This window comes from Tursiops truncatus, chromosome 5 (assembly GCF_011762595.2).
Source record: "Tursiops truncatus isolate mTurTru1 chromosome 5, mTurTru1.mat.Y, whole genome shotgun sequence".
Lineage (NCBI taxonomy): Eukaryota > Metazoa > Chordata > Mammalia > Artiodactyla > Delphinidae > Tursiops > Tursiops truncatus.
Window position 1 is genome coordinate 102,056,791 of NC_047038.1, and position 25,009 is coordinate 102,081,799.

The 25,009-nt window shown below is 39.4% G+C and overlaps 1 protein-coding gene across 12 annotated transcripts in view; it reads left to right on the forward strand.

Moving 5' to 3' along the window:
- The window catches only part of AFF1 (ALF transcription elongation factor 1), a 206,793-nt gene that overhangs the window by 153,917 nt on the left and 27,867 nt on the right, over positions 1 to 25,009 (forward strand). For 10 of the 12 annotated variants that reach the window (XM_019926699.3, XM_019926691.3, XM_019926692.3 and 7 more), the window contains 6 exons: positions 1,911 to 1,997; positions 2,927 to 2,963; positions 6,561 to 6,612; positions 17,877 to 17,931; positions 18,058 to 18,095; positions 20,338 to 20,494. In XM_019926699.3, the coding sequence (XP_019782258.1) occupies positions 1,911 to 1,997; positions 2,927 to 2,963; positions 6,561 to 6,612; positions 17,877 to 17,931; positions 18,058 to 18,095; positions 20,338 to 20,494 (426 nt within the window). The remainder of the gene's footprint in view (positions 1 to 1,910; positions 1,998 to 2,926; positions 2,964 to 6,560; positions 6,613 to 17,876; positions 17,932 to 18,057; positions 18,096 to 20,337; positions 20,495 to 25,009) is intronic. The other 2 variants (XM_033857213.2, XM_033857214.2) reach the window with 1 other exon arrangement.

The window sequence follows — 25,009 nt, forward strand, 5'->3', positions numbered from 1 at the left end:
CTTGGAAGACAGAAGGATGATACTTTCAGACACCTTTGCAATTACTACAAGTTTTTACATCATAATGTTCTCATGGTCCCATACCTTAGAATATAGTCAAATAAATAAAACAACAGGAAACTCTTTGGTGCAGTATTAAAATTCTTTAAAAACTAGGCTTTTAATTTTTTAAGTGCTTTCTCTGACCGTGTATTCCAGCACTTTATGCTCTGAAAAATAAGTGGTCTTCTTCCACCTCTTCCTGAGAACTAAGGCTCAGAGAGCTCAAACTCCTCAGGCGGACCTGACCAGCAGGGTCAGAGTTAAGATCCAATCTGGGTCCCTGGCTCCAGAGCTGCTACTCTTTCCATTATACTTTAGTATAGAATTCCTCTTTTGTACTGAACAAAAGATGGTTAGTCAAGTGAGCAAGGGCATGATATCACCTTTAACAAAAATTACTCGAGCCAGCATCGGTTACTTTGCTTGTCACTGTGCCAGGTCATTTCTGTCTGTTCTGAGGTTCTAGCAACCCGGAGGGCGGCTGTGGGGAAGGGCAGGGAAGATGTGCGCAGAGGTGGGGAATGGGGATGCTTGCCCAGCTCCATCTCCAGTTGTTGCAAGGATCAGATGGCATTTCTGTGGTGATGGAGAGGTTGGTCAGCACTTGGAAAAAAGCATAGTGTGTAATGTAAAATAGATAGCTAGTGGGAAGCAGCTGCATAGCACAGGGATATCAGCTCGGTGCTTTGTGACTACCTCCAGAGGTGGGATAGGGAGGGTGGGAGGGAGGGAGATGCAAGACGGAAGAGATATGGGGATATATGTATATGTATAACTGATTCACTTTGTTATAAAGCAGAAACTAACACACCATTGTAAAGCAATTATACTCCAATAAAGATGTTAAAAAAAAAAAACACAGTGTGTTGTACAGGTGAGGTAACATAGTGTTATCTGGGGTCCCCAGTGTGCTGATGGAGGGTTGCTTGTCAATCTTAAGCCAGTTTGCCTGGCAGGTCTGACACACGTGGGGATGGACTTCTTTTCTCTCAGACTCCAACGCAAAGGGGCCATTTCCTGTTCTTTCAGCCATTGGCTTCCTGGGGGACCTGATCCTGTCATTTTAGACCTTGTTTTTCTCAGCTGTAAAAGGAAGGGGCTGACGTTAATCTCCAGTGCCATTTTAGCTCTTCAACAAAGTGTGTGTGCGTGTGCCTATTTGCGATTAGACACCTTTAATATGACATTTTGTTTTCCAGCAAGTGAATGTGCTTAGAAAAAAGAACTCATGTCAAGATAAATATATTAATTGGGAAGATATAGAAATCTTGCTTCCATGAAAACAGTGAATAGAAATGAAACGTCTGTTAATGAAAAGGGACGGTCACTTTTTAAGGCCTTCTCTGCAAAAGTTCTTATGTACTAATAATGTGTATCAGGGAAGGGTCAAATCCATTAAAACTCTCCCAAGTGGAACAAGTGACCTGAATTACTTGTTTGCTTAAGTCAAACAGGAAAGTTCTTCTTCCTTTGAACTTAAATAATTCCAGGAAATGCAATAAAGAAGCTGAGAGAGAAAGAAAGCATTGAGACAGGACTGAGTTTTCATAGTTACACAAACTCTGGTAATACCTACTACCGTTTTTATGCTTCATGCTGCTCAGAGTGTTAAGACCATTCCTGTTCTATGCTCTTGTTTTTCTGCTTTGAACTGATTTCTTTTCAGTTCTGTTTGTTGGAGAGCTTCAGCTTTTGAACATAGCCCACCAAGTAGGAGCTTTTTTAAAAAGTAAATGAAATAACTTTTAAGATTTCACTTTTCATTTACCATCACTCCACTCTACATTCAGTTTAAAAAGTTAACTTAAATAGCAATAAATGTTCTATTTATAATTTACCTTTTCTTCCCATTCCAAATCTCTTTCCAGGAAATGACCCATTCATGGCCTCCTCCTTTGACAGCAATACACACGCCTAGTACAGCTGAGCCCTCCAAATTTCCTTTTCCCGCAAAGGTAATTCCTTACAAGTCTAGCAGGCACTGCATCCACACCAGTGACAAGTGTGAAGTATCGCTGTGTGCCAGATTAATCAAGTAGTATTTGTTGAACTCTTTAGAGATTAGGTTAATATTGCAATTAATTTAGCTACTAAAGTGCTTCCTAATGCTTTCAAATACTTCACTCTCCAATTATGTCAGTAAGAACATCTTACATTTGTATAGGGTTTTGTAGCTTATGAAAGTATTCAGGACTTTACAATAAATTCATTTTTGAGGTTCTTTACCTTAGAAGAGGGACATGGAGGTGCAGGAGAATTAAGTGAGGTAGGGTGTCTGCTTCCTAGTTCAGGACTTAGATACGTTACAGATACACATTTACACTTGTCATACCTCCTACATTTTCTTAAAGTTTAATGCAATCAGCTGCATTCGTGATGGTTTTAATAGCAAGGTGAACTGCCTACTCGCACATTTCTGTTAAAGTATTTGTGAACAGTATATTAACAACACTGTCACCTCGCCTTTTCTACTTTTGGATAACATTCAGAATATAGAAATATCACCTTCAGATCTGTGTTCAGTCCAGCCTGTTACACATGCACATTGTTAATATATTATCACTCTCCTTTTCCATGATGTCATTGAGGTTTTATCTACCCAAACCAGAATTTACCATGTTAGATACTTTACATATTTTCTAATGATAGTTTTTTTCTCAAAAAATGTAATTTATTATTATTGATTTTAAGGTAAAACATTATACTTTGTGTTGAAAATCCTTGACACCAAAGGAAGAATAAACTTTAGGAAACAACAGAAGCAATGCAACCTATTTTATTAAAAATTAGATGTATCAATATTTATCAGATTTAACAGTGATGCAACCTTGGATTTATAAACCTTAATATTTTATTAACTAGAGATTTTTATTTTTCTTTCTAGGATTCTCAGCATATCAGTTCTGCAACCCTAAACCAAAGTAAGTAAATATGTGGAACTGATTATTGCATTGGAGAACAAAGCATGTTTTTACTGTTTTAATGTAGAAAACATTAATGAAAAATGCTCCAGCAGAGATGAAGGCTTCCTACGGTTAAAGAATAGGAAGGAAGGGCAAACATAAAGCTGTTCTTTAGGTGGAGTTTCAGATTATTGCAAAGAGTTAACGAAGATGTCTTAGTAAAGTACCTAACAAATAAAATATAATTTGGTATTACCTCACATATGATAAATATCTTGAGAGTGACTCTAAATGCACTGTTACTCAGGAATTGTATATAAGAATAGATTGGGGTATTTTGTGTGTTTCTTGTATTTATTTTAAACAAAACCAAGAAATTTTTATAAGGAAGAGAGCACATAGTTTCTCTAGACCTTCTATATGTATTTGTCGTGTAATTCTTTTTTTGGTTCCTTTTAATGGATTGTAAATACTTGAGAATTCAGTGGGAAACAGAAGAAAGCTAACTGGATCCAGCCTTTCTCTTTATCAGTAACCTCTCGGTTCATTAAATTCTTTGTGTTCCAACTACATGCAAGGCATTTCAGGCCTTACAAAAATGACTCGTGTCTTTGCAATCATTTAGTTCATCAACATATGGTGAGTGCCCAAGTTACGAAGTGTTAGTCTTCAAAGGATAGGGAGACCAAAGTAGGGTGCGTGGTGTGCATATATGTGTTGGGAGAAGATTGCTCATAGATATTCCATAGAGGTGACTCTTCTTGAAATATCTCCACCTTAGTCTTTTTCCTCACTTGTGTTTTTCCCTTGATTATCCTGTTGTTTAAATTGCAAGGATATGAGGAGAGTAAAAAAGATGAGAAAAACAAGAAATGAAATAATCTTCCTCTAGAACAGGGATAGGCACACTATAGCCTGAGAGTCAAATCTGTTGTACAGCTAGTTTTTGTAAAGAAGGTTTTATTAGGACACAGCTGTGCTCATTCATTTATTATTATGCCACAAGGTATGGCATGCAAAGTCTAAAATATTTACTATCAGACCTTTACAGAAAATGTTTGCTGCCCCCTGCTCTAGAAGTACTGAATAAGACTTTGCAAATAACTCCTAACTAATTTCCCCCAGAGACTTCCCTGGCAGTCCAATGGTTAAGACTCCGTGCTTCCACTGCAGGAGGCACATGTTTGATCCCTGGTCAGGGAATGAAGATCCTGTATGCTGTGTGATGTGGCCAAAAATAAATAATAATAATAAAAGTAAATAAATTTCCCCCAAATGCGGAGAGATAAGCCTGATCATCTTGCACAGTATTGGGGAGACTGGGAAATCTTTTTTTCTCAACATCTTGGCAGCCTATCCAAAGATAGATAACGGGTGAAGTGGCATAAGTCTGCAGGTGGGTCACCAGCTCAGCTGTGGGCAGGATTGCTGTGCGTTCCTTTACCTCTTGCCCTTCACCCCACCCCCAAATTTGCTAGGGCTGCCAGTCATGCAGATTATATGCCTTCCACTGAATTACTTACAGCTTGCATGATTGCTACCTCCTGGTTTAGAAAGACCCTGTAATCCTTTAAACTGTCTGATTTCTCCTTTTAGCAAAATATAGTTGAACATGAGCTGGTAAGCACTTTCTTCGCCAGGGGTGGTGGCCCTCCAGGCCTGTGGAATAGTGTAGGCTGATTCCTCCTTGCCCTGATGAGAAGTTTTCAGACACTGGCAGGTCTCCTGTAGGTCTTGGCTCAGCAGATGCTTACCTTGGGGTCTTTTATGCTGCTGCTGGAAACCCTTTTTACCTCTGTGAGAATGTGGCCTTTGGGGGGCCTAGTTGGATCCTGGAGGGGTCTGGTTGTTGTATGTTGGATGAAGAAGGAATGGAGTGTGTGCAGATAAAGCTTTCAGAAACGTGGAGTGTGACATATATTTCTCAAAGTATGCCCAGCAAGATAATTCAAATTTCTCGAAAAATTGTGGTTTTTTGAATAAACGAATGGGGGCTGTTGAATAGTGGGGGGATGGGTGGGAGCACAGTGGGCCAAGGACAGAGTCTATAAAAGAGAGTGCTAGCAAATCACGAATAGATATGTGACGTGAAACCAGGTGAGGGTGACTGCAGCCCCATCCTAGTGCTTCTACAAGGGAGCCCCGCCAGCTGACAGTCTGTAGAGAATGAAGTATAGGGATTTTACTTGTATGTCCCAGTATTTATGTTCGCATGTGCAAAAAACACGGCTGCCTAAGGATTACCAGAGCCTTGTTGAGCTTAGGACCGGGTCAAGATGACTGTGTAGGAGTACATGTGAATGTACTTTAGCCCCTCTAATTTGTAGTGCCAGCCCTAGCTTGCTAGCCAGAAGGGCAAGCAATTTAAAAATATCATATAAGAGCTGCTGCCACCATGAGGATAAAGCGTTTAATTGCAAATATTCAAGGGCCTCCACATGACATTAGTGGTCACTCTCCTCACCCCTGTCTGAAAGGCACCCGTATTTCCATTCCCCTTCTGCTTCAGGTCCGTATTACCTCAGGCCTAGACAAACACAGCCTCCCAGCTGGTCTGCAGCCTCCACACTTAACATTTCCCATTCCTTTCTAGGTTACATCAGGTAGCACCCACAGGTTAATCTTTCTGAGGAATAGCTGCATCGTGCTTTGGAGATGTCTCATTCCCTGACAACTGAAGTTTTAACATCCTATTGTGGCACTCAGAGCCCTCTAAAATCTGACTTCCCTGGTCCCCCCATGCTGCCCACCACACATTCTGCACCCCAGCCTTCCCTTCTCATAATCTGTACCATTTCAACTCCTCCCATGTTCAACCTTCGCTCACTGTCTCTTCTGCCTGAAGGCCTTCCCCACCCTCATCTCCCTCTTGCCAGCAGTCATTCTGTCAAAATCTCACCTATCCTTTGTGACACAATTAATTTTGTTTCTTTTCTAATTTGCCGCCTTTTGTCATGACCAACAGAGTGACCAATCTGTAGATTCCTGGGACAGTTCATTTAGATGATTGATTTTCGTGCTGATTTTGCATTGCCTAGAGTTGTAGATAACACGTGCCTGTTTGATGTCCCTCAGTCAGCTGTACACTCATCGAGGACGGGGTCAGATGCCTTGAACATGTTGGTGTCTAATAGGCAGTTGGTAAATAGCAGTTGAATAAACGAATGGGGGCTGTTGAATAGTGGGGGGATGGGTGGGAGCACAGTGGGCCAAGGACAGAGTCTATAAAAGAGAGTGCTAGCAAATCACGGATAGATATGTGACGTGAAACCAGGTGAGGGTGACTGCAGCCCCATCCTAGTGCTTCCACAAGGGAGCCCCGCCAGCTGACAGCAAGGAGAGTCTCCTGCCCATGGCAGTGTGGTCGGCGTGCCGGTTGGCGCTTTCAAAGTGTGTTCGCTCATTTTAGGGCTTTCCAGTTCTGCGCAAGCCCTCTCTCTAGACGTAACATAAATGTTATTTTATAAGCAGTGTATAGCACTCTGGTTGACATAATTTAAGTATACTGAGTGTTTAGGTTAAAGTAGGGGGACAGCAAAAAAAGAAGGAATTTATAGCTAACGGTCTCATGAATTTGTCATTGTTCTCCTCTGATCATTTTTCCCTCACTCACAGAACAATATGATACATCTTCAAAAACCCACAGTAATTCTCAGCAGGGAACATCGTAAGTAAAATTCTTTTTTTTATTAAAAGTTTATAATATAACACTGTAATTTCCCATGTAAATCTGTTGCTTAGATTTTTTTTCCTCCTTGCTTTCAAGTAATGACTCATAAAATACTGCTGCAGTGTAAAGGGAGGAAATGACCAACATTTCTATTTGGATTAAATTCTCCTGTTGAAGGTTTAGGAACCTTAAGATTTTGCTAAGGAGTTTTCTCAAAAAGAAAGGCATTTGAGCCATTATTTACATATTAACTGTGGAAAATAGAAGGTTTTAGCTTTATAAATTTCAGTCTTAAATAGTTTTAGCTTGTGGAAACAAATTTCGGGGGATGTGCACAATTTCAGACTTTCTGCCACTTTTTTGGCCTAGTTTTAACTAATAAAGAGTGAGTCTTACTGCCCAGCTGTGCTTTATTAAGGCCAAGTAAGTCCAGATATATTTTGGGTTTTTGGAACAGTTGAAACTACATAGTAAAGATTTTTAAACCAGCATTTTGACCCAATTTGTCATTTCTTGGTGGTATTGAACTAGTATTTCTTTCTTTTCATGACTAGCAGTGGTTCAGGGACTAAGTGAGGAGGCCTTTCTCTCCTCAGTATTTGATCAGTTACTAACACAGAGTTGCTAGTTTCTGAGGATTTCAGGTTCAAGCTCCAGCTTTCTTCTATTTTCGAGGCATAGGATTTGTTCTGTGTATTTTGGGAGGGGGTGTTGCTGTGGACTGAATATTTTAAAAACTGTACAGTTGAAGCAAAGAGGTTCTTTTATCTCCTCACCATGACTGAATATGGAACGGGGTTAAATCACTATTCCTAAGTGCCAAGTCCTTGATGCAATTGTTTTCACATCTCCACAGCAAAGTAAGAAAAAATAACGATTTGTTGTTGTTGTTAACAAGATAAATTTATTGGGAGTTCCCTGGAGGTCCAGTAGTTAGTTAGGACAGTGCGCTTTCACTGTGGAGGGTACGGGTTTGATCGCTGGTCAGGGAAGTAAGATCCCGCAAGCTGTGCGGCACGGCCAAAAACAAAAAAATAAAAAATTTTTTAAAAAGATAAGTTTATTATAGTTTGAAGGATGGATTTTTGTATGTGTAATAAAAATCTGTTTCATTTGTGGTTCTGGCTGATGGTGAGGTTTTGCTTATTTTTATTGTCCTTTACTAGAAAAAAAAAATTAACCCTATGTTATTCTTTGCCTGTTTCTTTTTTGGCCTTTTCTTTTTTCCCCTTTCATTTTGTTAAAAAAAATTTTTTTACCCTTGAGTTCTGAAAGTCTAGAATCACCGACTTAGCTTAACCAACGACCTCCTCCTCTAAATATAATCTATCTGATGCCTGGTGGAGAATAGACAGGACGGTGCCAAGGACCACACTTACAATAATTGTGTGGACTCTCTGTGACTTCCCCAAGGGTTTACACCTTGTGCTGTTTGTGATGGTTGATAGTAAAGCTGTTTAGACCATAAGAGGCCCCGGCTGATGGTCTTTGGCGGGGGCAGCAAGGAAAGGGGAGCTGAGAGCATCCCACTTGGCAATAAGAACAGAAAGGAGGAGCTCCCTGGGGAATGAGCGGGTGGAAGCAGTGGCACCAAAGGGAGGAAGTGGCTGTGTCCCTGGGAAGTGTGTGTAGAGGAAGAAAGGCAGCTGGGTCTGATCTGGGCCCGGGCAGGCCAAAGCTGCAGCCTCCCACACCAACTTTCATCAGCTTTCCTACGAGGTAGTTGATAGGGATTCGGACCATTTTCTGTGACAATTTTGCTACTCAGAGAAATGGGTGGTTCTCCTGATTTAAGTGAGTTAAACCATTGAAGTCAGAGGTGCCTGCAAGTTTATATGCTCATATATTGTGACATATGTAGTGTTTTCTAGATAAAAACTATTGGTTTACCCTATATAAAATTACCTAGAGGGGGGAACTTCCCTGGTGGCGCAGTGGTTAAGAATCCGCCTGCCAGTGCAGGGGACACAGGTTCGAGCCTTGATCCGGAAAGATCCCACATGCCACGGAGCAACTAAGCCCTGTGCACCACAACTACTGAGCCTGCGTTCTAGAGCCAGTGAGCCACAATTACTGAAGCCCTCGCGCCTAGAGCCCGTGCTCCGCAACAAGAGACGCCACCGCGATGAGAAGCCCGCAATGAAGAGTGGTCACCGCACGTCTCAACTAGAGAAAGCCCGCGTGTAGCAACGAAGAATCAACACAACCAAAAATAAAATAAATTAATTAAAAAAATTTCTCTTAAAAAAATTATCTAGAGGGAATTCCCTGGCGGTCCAGTGGTTAGGATTCTGCGCTGTCACTGCTGGGGCCTGGGTTCGATCCCTGGTTGGGGAAATAAGATCCTGCATGGCTGCGCAGTGTGACCAAATTAAAAAAAAAAAATTACCTAGGAAAGGATATTTGTTTTGATCCTAATAAACTTGGAGAAGGAATGAAAGTAGGGCCTAGTACAGGTGAAGAGGACAAGAGTGATAGAGAAAAGAAGGTAATACTGAGACTGGGTGGATACGAAGGGTTGTGTGTGGTGGGGCTGATGGTATTGATAAGTGCCAAAATGAAATGTACCTATGGGAAAAAGAAATCACTTTTATGGAGCTTGGATGAAAGCAGTGTCCCAATTAATCTGTAGAGTACAGTCGTTGTTTCAGAGTTAGTATGGCACATCTCTTAGTGCTCGAAGGTTAATTTGATCTAGTGTCAGCATTAGGGTTCTTTGACAAGCAGTTAAACTGTTTTGAATGTCACATAGTGTGGCAGGGAGATGGTCTAATGCACTTTGAATGTCAGGAAAGAAAATGTTAATTACAGGGTCATTTGTACTTCGGTTTTAAAAATCCATATAGGTCTTACTGCTTTTTCTTTCAGAGTTACTAGTACTTGGGCCTCCTTACAGAAGCAGAGCAGTACATATAAAAGGGAAAAAGAGGGGCCTGGCACTAGAGAATAAACTGTGGAGAGTCTGTATTAACTCTCACATCTGTCCAGACTTGAGGGCAGGGGACGGTTAGCCAGCTCGTAGAGGATGTAGGTGTGAAAGAAATGTGCTAAATCTGTTACTTTTAATCTCTGTAGTTGAAGCTCTAGTTAATTATCAAATGATGAATTCTTTCTACCAGGTACCTCAGGGAAGTGATAAGCTAGGGATCCAGTGCTATTTGCCTCTAAGTTTGAGCGGGGGTGGGTGGGTGGGTGGGGAATGTTGGTTTAAGGGCTCCTAGCTTTGGAATCCTCTTCCTTTCCACGACTTGGGTCTGTTGAGTTCTCAGGGCAAAGTACCAAAGTATTTCCTTTTTCTGTACAGCTATTACGTCCTTCACGTGATTGTGGATAGTTCCCTTTCTGTACAGTCAAACACAGTGTCCTAATGTCAGCAGTGCTTTTGCCAACCTCTCAAAAGGGATAACGTGTTAATGTTTTAGAAACTATAGAGCAGTTGATGGGCATTATTGTGGCTAACTTCCTTCTCCCTCCCATCCCCTACCCTAGCCCCAAACTGCCAAGTCCTTACTAGATGGTGCCCTCCTTTATGTTTCTTATTTTTGCTTCAGAAATCGTCACTACCTATTTAGACTAAGAGACAGAAATTAGCAGTTATAGCAATTTGGAATTTTTATTACTTACTTGGGAAGTTTCTTTTGAAATGAGGGAAGTATTTGGATGTGAAGATTGGGATTGTCCTGGAAGTGTGACGAGACGGAATGGTGCAAAGTTAATAAAGGCTGGGAAGAGTCTGATACCTTTCTAATGAGCCTGAGTTTTCAACTTTTGCTCAAAGCATTATTTTAAATATCTTGCTAAAAAAACTAAGGAAGACCCAATCTATCAGTTTACTGCAGTAGAAAATCATCGCATCAGGACAAGTGTCAGCTGAAATGTCCGAGAATTAAGTCTGAAGAAATGCCTTGCTTGTTCGTTTAAATCATATTTGACCTAAGGAAAAAAGTTTTTTACTTTTCTAGGTAGTTCTTTTTGTCTTATTTTTAAAAGTTGTGCGAGATGCAAACTAGTATATATAGAATGGATAAATAACAAGGTCTTACTGTATAGCACAGGGCACTATATTCAATATCCTGTGATAAACCATAATGGAAAAGAGTATAAAAAAGAATGTGTACTCTGTGTGTGTGTGTATATATATAACTGAATCATTTTGCTCTACAGAAATTAACCATTATAAATCAACTATAATTTTTTTTAAAAAGTGCTATATGAAGGTGTCTTACCTGGGATCTTTATTTCAATTGACAGCTCTGACTTAAAGTGCTGTTTGCTGATAAATGTATGGTTGAAGTAGCAGAGCTCACCCTAATGGGCAAAACTTAAAAATTATTTGTCCTTGAGATTATACCCCTATCCCTTATTAACAGTTCTTCAGCTCTTCTGAAAACAAGTAACAAACATTTGGGCTGGTCAGTAATACATTTGTAGGTCTACATTAAACCTTCAGCTTCTCAGAATGTAAATGGAGATCTTGTTGTTAATAATAATTCTCAGTTCTCAAATATCTGGCATTGCTGGAAAAAGATACACTTTATTTTCACTCCAAACTTAACAAGTGATTGTGAATCCAAAGTTATTGGTATTCATAACTATTTTATTAATCTAAATATAGAAGGAAATGTTCTGTTTGTTTTCAAGAGAAAAAGTAGAGGTGTAAAATGAAAGAGAATAAGGAATATAGCTTTTTTTTTTTTTTTTTTTTTTATTGAGTTACTATTAGCCATGCTATGGAGAAATGAGAATTTGTAATATTGGATATTGAAGAAATTTTCATGCTTAGGTAAAAGCAAACAAATGGTCATTATGTGCAATGTTTAATCTGCTTATTTCAGAATTATAGTTAGTAGGACACATTAAATCAATATTTAGAAAATGCTGAAACTCCCAAATGCAGAATCACCTCCTTTCATGGTAGAATTATAGTCTTTTGGAATAGTCAGTTTAATTCTTGGGGTTCTGGCTTTAGGAGACAATATTCTAGGATCCCTTGCAGGACAATATTTAACTTAACACTGTATACAAATTTATGCCGGAAACTTGCATAATATTGAAGGGATATTTTGGTGAGGCTATGAAATGAAGCATATTTTAAATAATTATAAAAATACTGCTAAGGTGCTGGAAGATCATCTTCTTCAAAGTATTCCTCTTGGAGCTATATATATTTCTTAAATGATGGCTTGAACTACTCTGGGAGCACCCCTTTAGGATAACATATACTTCCGTACTTGGTCTTAGACCAAAGGTCAAATAAAATGGACAAGAAGAATAAATTTATCAAGTGCCTGGTTTATAATAGGTAAGTGTTACGTAAATGGGTTTGCTTATGTTCTACATAAGAAAAGTCATTCTCATCGTTCTTTAACATGCTTTGACCCCAGTTATATAAATATTGGCCTCTGGGCTGGATGCCAGGCTATTTGGAGATACTTCCAAAAATTGCTTCCACTCATCCATTCAGTACATAATTATTAAATACACGCTGTGTGCCCAGTGCTGGTTTAGGTACTTGGGGAAATAGTAGCCAGTGAGACAAAGTCCTTGTCTTCCATGCCTTGTAACTCAATGCGGGTGGCATGTAATACAAACTAGGTGATGTGACAGAGACAGGCTTGAGGAAGCAGGGTTGTTTTTTTTTTTGGGTGGTGTTGATACTTCTGGGAGGCTCAGGAAAGGTCCCTCGGAGAAGGTGACATTTGATCTGGAGCCTGAATGACGAGAGGGAGGCAGATAATACTTGCCACCTTTAAAGGGCCTTGATGGGCTACAGGCTCTGAAGACATTTGAAAACTGCTAGGGAGTAATTCTTATTGGAAGTGACTGCTTTGAAGTATTCATTTGCATCTGGAAAACATGGTTTTAAGGGTGTCCTTAAGAGTCTATTTAAGTCTCATTTTTAATCATGCTGCTAATTTACTACAGTAAGTGACCCCAGATTAATTTAAGCATAGATTGAAAAATTGAGCAAGATGTTTTTATTAGCCCTAAAAGCAGTTGGTACATTCCCCCCACTCTGGGTTGCTGGGTTTCTAAAGCAGCAAGGTGTTGTTTACTTGCACAAGAATTCATATTCTCCCCGTCCATTCCCACCCCTTTCATACACCCTGCAGAGGCCTCCAAGGCCCTCTATAACCTACCTCTCCACCTCCTCTCCTATACCCCCCCAACACACACACACACACACACACACACACACACACACACACAGAGAGAGAGAGATATTCTGGCCACATTGGCCTCTTTGCTCTTTTCTATGCCTTAATCACCCTCCCCATTTCCTGCATTGTGCTCCCTCCTCCTTTCAGGTCCCTCCTTGTATGTCATCCCCTTATCAGTACAGTCTTCCCTAACTACCCTAACTAGAAGAACAACCCACACCCATCCTTTCTCTTTTATGCTTACTTCCCGCTCCCTAGGCTTCTTACCCATTGAGAAAGAATATAGTTTGGTTATTTATCTCCCTTCCCTAGACTCTGAGTGCACAAGAGCAGGGGTTTCTGTCTGCTTAGAGTTGTATCTGTAAAGTCTAGAGCAGGGCCTGGCATATAGTAAGTACTCAGGATAAATGTAGAAGGAAAAACATTGCACATAAACTTGGTTAAATACCTATAAACAATGTTTAATAGAAATATAATTTTCAGCAATAATTTTTCTAGATTTTCTTTCTAGTTGTCCAGAATGTCATCTTATACTAGTACCTTATTTATTGTACTTAATGATTTAATCTTATTTATTAACTTTAACTTTTCCCTCATTTATACTCTTGTGATTTTTCTAATCTTCACTTCATCCATGGAGTTTAAATAATCTTTTATACCTTTGGCTGCAATTTTTGCCTTATCAACTGCTAGGTCATTTACTATAGTGAATCACGTACCAAGTCACTTTTCCCTCTGCGCTGTTAGTCCACCATCTCCCGTAGACAGTCTCTCCATTAATTTGAATTCTGCCAACTGCTGTCGCCATTTGGAGAGTCCCCCTTCTATGTTGTGTTATAAGGGATTAAGGTCTGCTTTTTCATTTTTAAAAATTTATTGTATGCGGAGCCCTCTTTCTAACTCATCACCTCCCATCATCTCCTACAAAAAGCATTTGCAGTCCTTATTTCTGCCCTGTATCAAAAAAGGAAAGTATAGGCTTCCCTGGTGGCGCAGTGGTTGAGAGTCCGCCTGTCGATGCAGGGGACACGGGTTCATGCCCCGGTCCGGGAAGATCCCGCATGCCGCGGAGCGGCTGGGCCCGTGAGCCATGGCCGCTGAGCCTGCACGTCCAGAGCCTGTGCTCCACAACGGGAGAGGCCACAGCAGTGAGGGGCCCGCGTACCGCAAAAAAAAAAAAAAAAAAAAAAAAGGAAAGTATGTTCTCACATGCTCATTAGTGGTTTCTGAAAAGTAGGTATCAGTTTATTTGCCATTTTGAGCACATCTAATACCAGGGTTGTGACTATTAACTGCAAGTTAAGTACCGTGAGCTTGCCTTCACTTGCTCTTTTCCAAATAAAAGGTATGGCCCGATCGTAGGAAACGTTAAGCCAAGAAATCAGTGTATTGAAATAGTTTTGGAGTTCTGAATTGAGATGTTACAGAATATTGGCAGTTGAAGCTTTGGGTAAGCCCAGTACGAAGGAGGAATGGAAGAGCAATAAAGGCTTGTCTGGTGTGTCTTCACACAGTAACAACTGGTTACAGCTCTGAGTTACTGAAGCGTGCCTGCCGGAACCTGTGTGCAGCTCTTTCAGCTTTGCAGAACAGCTGTCTGAAGAATGCATTTGTACAAAGGGGTTTGAGGATTGTTTGTAACCTTTAAGTAAGAAGTTTACCTAACTGACAATGTAAAATGTGAAACCTACATGATAGTTCAAAGAGTTGCTTTACCTGAGCATTTGTCTCCTTTTGAACAGTGCCAAGCTAAGCCATATGGTGCCATATGCTTCGAAATAACTGGTTTGCTTGGAGTTTGGAAATGAAATTAGTTATTTAACCAGTTTAAACAGTATATAAAGTTTAAAGTTCATTTACTTTCATAGGAGAAAAATAGTGTATTCATTTCATTCCAGCAGTATAGTTCCTGTTTTCTTTTAAACCAGAGTCTTTCTCTCAGTGGGTTCTGGAACTTAGATTTCATTCCCTCAGTTAGGTTTTCTAACCACTGGTCCTATATTGGCCAGAGCAAGGAGATGGTATCTGATGGAATGGCTTTTGCATGCAGGCTCTAGCATATACCAGCTTCATGATCTTAGGCCAGTTAGGTGGCTGTTCTGAGCTGTTTCCTCATCCTTAGAATGTGAGGGGTTGATCAGAGTCAGCCCATGGGGTTATGAGTAAAAGCAATGCCTGTTAAGTTCAGATTACATAAAGGGCACAGCTATGTGGTACTGTCACTTATTCAGCAAAAGAGATGCTGTTCATTCAGCCAGCTTCTTAGGGTACCTGCCAAGTTCTAGATAAAGAAAATATGAAGACAAAAATGACTTGATCCTGCTTCAGAAAAGCTTACAGTTGAGTATGTCCCTTGGGTCTTATGTTTCTTGACCTAGGTTTTATTGGTATAAATGAGACTAGATCTAAGAGATTTGCTTCTCTTTTAGTGGGTGCAAAGGGGTTCACCCAGATGTGCTGCAATTTGTCATCTCGACATTGAAAGACCGGTCTATTATATATAGAATATAATATATGAAGTATAGTGTAGTAATTTAGTGATGTGCTTGGCTTCAAATATAATTATTTGTGGCACAGTAGGGGGGTTTTTAGCAACTGATCCATTTAAACATAAAACCTTTACCTGTCATCAGGTTACAAATTTCCCAACTATACAGATCCTTTTTTAAAAAAAAAAAATTGTGATGGCAATTATGAGTAATTTTCTGTATTAACAAAACTTGGTTAAGGTTTTTTTGTTGTTTTTTTAAAATAAATTGCCCCATTTTTTGATGTTCAGAATAAGGGGTTTCTTTTTCTTTATTTTTTCTTTATTTTTTTGGCTGCATTGGGTCTTCATTGCTGCATGCAGCCTTTCTCTAGTTGCAGCAAGTGGGGGCTACTCTTTGTTGCAGGGCACGGGCTTCTTGTTGCAGTGCACGGGCTTCTCATTGCAGTGGCTTCTCGTGGAGCACGGGCTCTAGGCGTGTGGGCTTCAGTAGTTGCAGCATGTGGGCTCAGTAGTTGTGGCACACGGGCCCTAGAGTGTGCGGGCTTCAGTAGTTGCGGTGCATGGGTTCAGTAGTTGTGGCTCACAGGCTTTAGAGTGCAGGCTCAGTAGTTGTGGCACATGGGCTTATGTGCTCCGCAGCATGTGGGATCTTCCCGGACCAGGGCTCGAACCCATGTCCCCTGCATTGGCAGGCAGATTCTTAACCACTGTGCCACCAGGGAAGCCCTGGGACAGCATTTTTATGGGCCCTTCTATTCCCTAAGAGCAAGTGGAGCTAAAAGTCAGAACATACACTTTCTGACTTACTGAACATATCTCATATACTTTCTCACTTGAGGAGAGTATATGTACGGAAACTGGGCATTCAATAGCTAAGCAAACAACTTACAAGGTATTTAGTAGTCCGCTGCGTGCAACAGGAAGTGTGTTTGAATTACATGATCACTGCTGTTTCAGGAAATTAAGGCAAATCAGCTTTATACAAAACAAACCCAGTTACTAAGAAATAAAGAGGTCCATTTACTGTGGTTTTGTTGTTGGTGGTTAACATGGAATATACTTTGCCAGATTTGTTTTTTCTGGTTGTATTATACCTAACATTTATTCCAAAGATATATCTTTTGCTTGTGTGTATCCCAGCCAAGGCATTTTTAGCAGTAAACCTGTTGAGTGACTCCTTCTTGTACACCATTAAGATTGCTGCCGCCAAGTTGTACATCCAAAGGCTGTGTCTTCTAGCCTTGATAAAATAGTTTAGCTTCTGCTAGATACATGTTGAGCAAGATCTACATTTACAAGTAGCTAACAGTTTTTATTTTTTAAAAGAAACTTATCACAAGATGTTTTTAGTGCATTTGTTGGTGAAAATAAGTCCTTGGCAGAATTACAACATTGCATGTAGGCGGTCTTTTTGAAAGAGCCAAGTTTTACCATTTATTTTCATTAGAAAATATAGTGATTTTTACCATGGATTCCCAAAATAATAATGCCTGCTTACTTTAGTGGGAGGTAGTGGGTTTGCAATAAAAATCGTTGGTCAGAATATTGAAGAGGTATTTTTAGAAATACTGAAGGATTGTAACTTCTTAATATAATTTGGTTTTTGGAACATCAGTAATACTCAAGCAGATTTTTTTTTTTTTCCAATTTCACTTACATTTCCTCAAAGAGTCATGCCTGTAAATTTTGGGGGATGTCGGGGGGAGCAATTACAGATTCATTCCTTTGATTTTGGATATCTCCATGAAAAAGTAAAGGGGAGGGGGTAGGGAAGGGGCTAAGATTTGAGTAAACAAAGTACAGATTGGAAAATGTTTGCTTTTAATATTTAGGTTCATCGTAAACTTGAATGCCTAGAGAGAGGTATTAATATAACTTTGTGGACATGAACTGAATTTTTATTTTTACCTGAATGATAGCAGGAAGGTTAAACATAGTTTTTAGACAACAGTATTATTTGTATTACTACTCTTTTCACGGATTAGTGTTCAAGCACCCAGAAGAAGATATTTGTGTGTGTGAAAAAGTTCAATATTAATAATGTCTTTGGACAAAAACGTAACATAACTGCACTGTTTGGTGACAGTTGTATTTTTATGTATTTATTTAATTCATATATAGCACTTTTTAAATGCCTGGCACTGTTCTAAGTACTTTACAGATATTCATCCAGTATTAACTCATTTAATGGTTAATCATTTATTCGAGTTGTTAGAGACCATAGAAGAAAATAATTTGAGGGTATTGTATATTTTTCTATTTTATTTATTTTTGTTGTTGTTGTTTCTTCTGTTTGTGTGGACCTGGGACCCTTAGTCTCAGGGCTGGCAACAAATCACTTGCAGAACTTGTAGTTCTGCTTTTAATGCTCAGAACGTGTGAAAGACTCAGTTTTGAAATGATAAGGAGTTTGGACTGAACTAGTTTCTGTGTTAAAATTGTAAAACTTAACATTTCCAAGAAAATAAAGCACTTGATGAATAAATAAAAGTTATACCTGTCCCACCCCTCTTTTGTTTCATTAAGCATATTTTTTATGTTTACATGCTAAAAGAAGTTGTTAGACGTTATTTTAAATTCTACAATGTCTCTATCCCTGCCTGTTCTAGCATGCTCAAAGATGACCTTCAGCTCAGTGACAGTGAGGACAGTGACAGCGATCAAGTAAGTTCTGTACACCCCACAGTACCAGGAATTCATTTAAATCCATGTAACATTTCTGAGCCGCTTATCCTAACCCGTTTTTTTGTTTTTTTCCTGGTCCTTCTTCCCCTTATTGTGAATGCCTAGACCCCAGAGAAGCCTCCGTCCGCTTCTGCACCTCCAAGGTACTGTGTTTGGGTTTCTCCCCATCTGTACAAAATGTTTGCTTTTTTCTACCAAATGGGGAAGTTACAGCCTTATTTAGTATTTTCATAGCTTCTTCATGGGAGAAGGAGATGGATGATCATAGTTAAAAGAAAGTACCTGTTTAATATTTTGGAAGCTTAAATCAGCCCTAGAGAGGTTGTTAACTCTATGAAAGAGAGTCCCTGCGTCCACCTAAATCTTTAGTCAGTTTTGTATGTGTAAAATTTGAGCATTTAAAATAAGCTTAAATCACTTTCATCAGTATTATGTAACCAGTATTTGAAAAGTTACACTGAAGAGCTCAGTGTTTTTATGAAAGTGACAGATTTGCTCTGTTTTCAAAAATTAAAGCTGAATTATTTCTAGTAATTGTTTTCCATAGTGCCTGTCTTCATAGTTATATGAATTTTCTAATTGTTTCAGTTGCTTTAAAAGATGACCTGCAGGGGACTTCCCTGGTGGTCCAGTGGTTAAGACTCCACGCTCCCAATGCAGGGGACCCGGGTTCGATCCCTGGTCAGGGAACTAGATCCCACATGCTGCAACTAAAATATCCCACATGCTGCAACTAAAGATCCTGCATGCCGCAACTAAGACCCGAGCAGCCAAATTAATAAATATTAAAAAAAAAAAAAAAAAAGACGACCTGCAGTACATTTTGGTATGATGGAAAATGGCACTGTTTTCACTTTGTAAACAGCTTAGCCATATTTTAGAAAATGTAATGCTTTCGTTTTTAGAAATGGAAACTATGTGAACTACCTTTATTTACCATTTCTTCTGGTACTGAATTTAATGATTTAATATACCAATACCTGTCCTCCGTGGACAAAGAGTTAAATTACCCTGTAGTTGTTTTACTCCCTTGAGATGTGGTCATCCATTTTGAGACAAGCTCAGCACTAAAAACCTTGCTCTCATATAGCTGAGGTTATAGTTAATGTGGAGGAAGATCACGCATAATTATGTGAGGTCTTAAGGATTCATAAGCTCTGTTTATTTATATCCCATTTTGTTCAGTAATTCCTGGTGGCTTGTAACGACTTAGAAAATATGACAAAGTAACCTAACTGAAAAGTGGAGGAGGGAATAAAAGGAAAAAAAAAAGGTGTGGGGGGGTGATAATTAGAGGCAGGAATAATACTGAAAGTATATCTCTTTTTGACCATCACTTGGTTTAAGCTCTTCAGCTACCACAAATTTGACATGGGAAAATTCTGTTTTTGTATAGTGTTTGTTTTAAAATTGTCTCAACTAGTCACTTTATTATCTAATAAATTTTTGTTATTCTAATATAGTTACTTAATAAATTTATTATCTTGAAAATGTTTTGGGTAGATTTGGAGGCTTTCACGATTATAGTTACTGATTTACTGCTGTGGCTAATTCCATCTAGGGCAAGGTTTTAAGATACGCTTTGAAATTCTCTATGTGTCCAGCAGTGTGATCACTTGTGTGTTTTCTCACAAGCCTAGAGTTATTGCCCTATCCTGAAAACTTGAAGTAGTTATTCTCTACTTCAGCTGATATTTGGGCGTGATCCTAAGCCACTCATAAAGAACGGCCCATTTTATCATTCTGCCCAAGAAGTGTGAGTGGATTGCCTGTGGGGTCACTTTCCAAAGGAACCCCATTTGTGTTCAGCAGTCTCTGACTTCTCTACAGTTGGTTCTCATATGGAGAATAGAGGAAGACTTTAATGGATTGGCTGTTCTTTTATAAATTAACTCCTTTGGGTTTTATATTGCAGGTGTCAGCAAAGTTAAAGGGTCAGAAAGTCAAGGTTTTAGGCTTTGTGGGCCCTAAAGTCTGTGTTGCAGCTATTCAACTCTGCTTTTGTAGTATAGCAGCAGACACAGACAATGCATAAAATACTGGGTGTGAATGTGTTCCAACAAAACTTTATTTGGAAAAGCAGGCAGCCAGCTCAGGCTATGGTTTGTCCACGCCTGATTACATAGTTCGCAGTGTTCTTCAGAAAAATTCCCCAGGCTTCTTTTATGCAGTTACCTGGTGAGCTGTTGCAAGGCTTTTTCACTGAGTTTTGAGCCACCATGGGCCTTGCTTGCGCTCAACTGGCTGCCATGGTCATTTAGTACTGCTAGGTAATCTTTGAGGCCCCTTCTTTCGAGTAGCAGAAAAATGGGCAAAGAAGGAAGGGAGTCGGGAGGGAAGGAATCCACCTCGCGTGGGTCTTTGACTCTCTCGCTTGCTCCGCAGCGCTCCGCAGGCGCTGCCGGCAGCCGCGGCCTCAACACATTCCAGCAGCGCTGAGTCGGAGAGCACCAGCGACTCTGACAGCTCCTCGGACTCGGAGAGCGAGAGCAGCTCCAGTGACAGCGAGGAGAATGAGCCTCGAGAAGCCCCGGCTCCCGAGGTACTGGTCTGCTCCGGGCGCGCCGTCGACCCCCGGTGGCCCCGGCTGCCTGAGGGGCTCCGTCCTGGGGGCGGCGCTTTCCGGCCGCCATGCACGCTGCTGGCTATTCGTGTTTACTTGTTTCTTGGCGTTGGGCTGTGGAACTTTGGGAGAGATGTCTTCTCTCCTGTTGAAAATGATAGGTTCTTCCCTGTTGCTGCCAGAGCTGTTTTGAAGAGCAACGCACTGAGAATATGTACACCCCATTTTCTTTTCCCTTCTTTCGAGAAAAAAAAAAAACCAAAAATCGTTTTCAGTAGGCTGCCATTTTAATATTAATGAGAAAGCTTTTTGAAATTTTAGGAATGCATGAATTAAATCAAAAGGAGACAGCCTGCTTTAGCAAAGGGCAGGAACGTGGACTAGAAATAAGCCGTAAGAGGTTCTATTTTTGAATCACTAAAAGCCATGCATTAAATTGATGGCGATGTAATTTCGCCAGGGCCGTGTTTCCTGATTCCACTGTCCCACGTAAAATAGGAATAGTGCTTGCCTGTCACCCATCCTTGGGAGATATTGTAAAGATAAACAGATGAGACTGAAAATGTCAAGCACTAAATGTATCTGGAGAACTTATGCTATTTACTGGATTGTTGAACAAAAGTAATGTAGTAACAACTAACAAGGTTGCCAAATGTCTTCAAAACTTAGAGTAGCAGGGTAAAATGTTTGCTGGGGAAGACATTTTTAGTGAACTAGACCAGCTTATATAGAGAAAACTATTCTCTGTATTTAGCTAGGAATCCCAGGAAATGAGATTTTCTGATTAAGAAAGCTTTAAAGTTTTCAGTATTTGTCTCTGCTGTTTAGAAAGCAAGGCCACTGCACTAGAGCATTAACCAAATCCATCTGGAGATGATGTAGTGAGACTGAGGAACCATGTCCGAGGGCAAGGGAGGATGAGGAAAATACCTGAGTATCATTTTGTTGTTGTTAGATATGAGTTTATGTCTGGCACAGAGTAAGTGCTCAGTAATTATTTTTGGAGTGAATAAACATAGATCAGCATTAGCTGCACTTGAAGTGCCTTTCAGATTTTAGAAGCTACTCTGTGTATTTCTGGGGGCTCTCTGTTTTCTCCTGAGATACTAATTGCTGTTGAAGTAATTTCTCTATGCCCCAGGGAAAAGGGTACTGAATATGCTCTACAGAGAAATTGTGTGCTTGTTCATGTTACTGTTCATAAGATCTTTGCTTTATGTCTCACCCTTATTCACTAAGAAAAATCTGCATGCTTGTTTGGTTACTGATATAAGCAAGAGAATCCAATTAAATCAAAATTCAATTCAAGTAAAATGGAAATGGCACAGACTTGGCTGAATAATTAAAACTTGAAAGAAAAATTTAACCTGGTGTTTGTTTTAATGAAACAGTTATATCTTGTTGCTCACGAGGTTATTGAATAGAATAGATGTAGAGACTCTTAGATGAAAAATGATGTTCCCATCGTACTTTACTTTTTAAAATCACTTTCCTAAATAGGCTCATATTTGTATATTTGTGTTAATGTGCAAATCTAGACTTGAGTATGGTTTTGTTGGTTATGTACCAAGGCTTGACTTCCTCAGGCATATTTTTGTCTTTGTCTAGATTTTAAACCTTTAATTTTTCCCAAAGTTATTTAACAACCTTTCTTTCCTTTTAAAATAAATACCTGCTTTATTGTAAATCTGTGTTAGTTGAGCGTTACATGAATTCCATAATAGGTCATGGTTACTAGCTTTAACTTTCTCACCCTTTTCTTTATTCTATTTTTAATGCTGAGGAATTTGCTCCTTAAGTCTCCATTTTAAATTCATTTGACGAAGTTGTCCAGTGACCTTATGAGACCTGAAATGTTATATGTGTGCCAATGGGCTGGTGGTAAACTTGGGGAAAAACCACTTTCAGTCTCTTCTTTATAGTGAGTCAGCATGTAAATCTCAGCTTTTCAGAATATATGGGACGTATCGCCCTTTTACAGCTTAAGTAAAGTGCAGGGAAAAATGATTCTATTCTGTTATTCAGGGATCTGCTTAGTTTTCTAATCTATTCATTGTCTAATTCTTTGGTAGTAAACAACTGTGGTCGATTATTTACTAAGATCTTGGCACTTTCTTCATAAATTACATAATGTAACCATCAACCCTAGAAGGTTGGGAGCTTTCTTTTCACCTGTAAGGAAGTAGCAGCACTAAGATTGAAACCCACAGCCGTTTAGCTCAGAAGCCATTTTTTTTCCTACTACATCATGCTACTTCTCTCTTTCTTTTTTTTCTTTTCTCTTAAGTTTTGGAGTTGTACTCCCTCACAACAACTATGATGTTTTACAAAAACAAAAACACCAAAAGACATATGTTGTGCATAGCTGAAAACTTTTTTTTCAAAATCATTCTAGAATACACGAACTTTTGCCAATTCGAGAAGCTAGGAGAAGTAAAGAGACATACAGTCAAACATTTATTAAGATGCTCATATATTTTTGCACCTCCTCTGTGCAGTGTCTGGGTTGATCCAGCACTGGGAGGCTGGGGGTGGGGCATGGGGAAAGGCTGAGGAAGAAATGAAAGTCCAAACCTTGATCCTCTCCAGCACTTACACTCTTAAAATTCATCTTAAAATCTGTTTTTTATCAATCTCTTATGTAAAACTTTCCCCCATCCCAGCACCTAAATAATACCTAACGTTAAAGGAATTCTATCCATTTTACATCTTTGTAGTAGGTATACAAAAAGGATCACCCCTACCCTTTCCTCTTGTCTGGGCACACCAACTCAGTTTTACCCTGCAATTGGGCCATAGGCCTCCCTTCTGGACATTTTCAGTACCGCAGTAGAAGAAAATATGTTTTATTTCTGTAACCAGGACATTCCTTTAGGGACTACTAAATGTATCTTAAACTGCCCTGTTTTGGGGTGTGGGGGGGAGAAGCGGATGTTATTTATACCAGGAATGACCTTCCCTTTTGGTTAATGTGTAGGTACTCTTCTATAGAGCAAGAGTGTCACTGATTGCAGGCAGTTGTCAGCGTAGCCCTGGTGAAAGATCTCTATACCTTTCCCGAGAAAGGGTTTGAAGGATTTGGTTCCTGAGGTGATTGATAAGTGATACATCCTTTTTTTTTTTTTTAATTTTTATTGGGGTATAATTGCTTTACAGTCTTGTGTTAGTTTCTACTGTACAGCAAAGTGAATCAGCCATATGTATACATATATCCCCTTTTTTTGGATTTCCTTCCCATTTAGGTCACCACAGAGCATTGAGTAGAGTTTCCTGTGCTATATATATAGTAGGTTCTCATTAGTTATCTATTTTATACATAGTATCAATAGTGTTTATATGTCAATCCCAATCTCCCAGTCTCCCAGTATATAAATGATATATCTTAATGCCTTGTTCCCAATCATTTAACCATTAGAACTACCACGCCCTCAAGTCTTTCAAGAAATAATGTCTGACAAGTAGGTAGGTATGGTGTGCTAATCTTTTCTCTACCCTAAACAACCATCCTGTTTTGTTAGAATATTGAATGCAGTTTTAGATTATGTGGGACTTTGTCAGAGTAGTTTCCTTCTTCCCTCTTTCCCTCCTCTGAAATTCAAATGAGAGCATGGGGATAGAGTTGCTATAAGTGGAGGGAGCTACAAAGAAGGTATGTTGTCTTAAGCAGGGAAAAAACAAAAAAAACCAAAAACCCCACAATTCTGTAGCCCTCTTTCTGGCCAAAGTATGATCCTACCTAGTTCCTTAGAGTTCCTCTTAGTTCTATTTTGTTACAGTTACACAAAGCCCAGTCTAGCTACCTGATCGTTTTATTACCCAACCTTTTCCTGGCTCCAAAGCCTTTACGTTATATCCACATATCTTAAACGTATTACGTTTGTGTGTTTTTATAGAATTGTTTGGGATATTCCACTTGGGAAAATTGTTAGCAGTCTTCCCTATATCATCCACTTACTGGAGCGAGCTCCTTACTCAATAATCTAATCAGTTAATCCCATGTGAGATATCTTTGATTAACTTGCTTTTGTGCTGTGGAAATGATTTAGTCATTTATACAAACCACCTGTCAGAAAGGATCTTAAAAGCATGAAGCATGCCAGTGACATACTGTCCTTTTTTTTAAAAAAAAGTAATCATTACTTACTTTATTAAGGCATGAATATTTTCCCAAATAGCATAAAATTTATAGGTACAGTAATACACCCATGAAAAAGCCCAAATAAATATCTCATGTACACCACTGTGTGCAAGACATAATAGTAGAGTTTGGAGATAAAGATGTCCTCATCATTGTTTTAATAAGGTCTAATATCCCATTTGGAGAGAGAGAGAGTGCAATGCATCAATAGTCAGTTAGCAACAAAGATTTTAACAAGATATCTCCTGTTAAGATAACAGGAGAAGTCAGGGACTTCTGTTTATTTGCCAAGCGAGTTTCACAGATAATCAGTATAATCTCACTGCTCTTAATTGTGTGCTCTGGAGCCTCCCTGT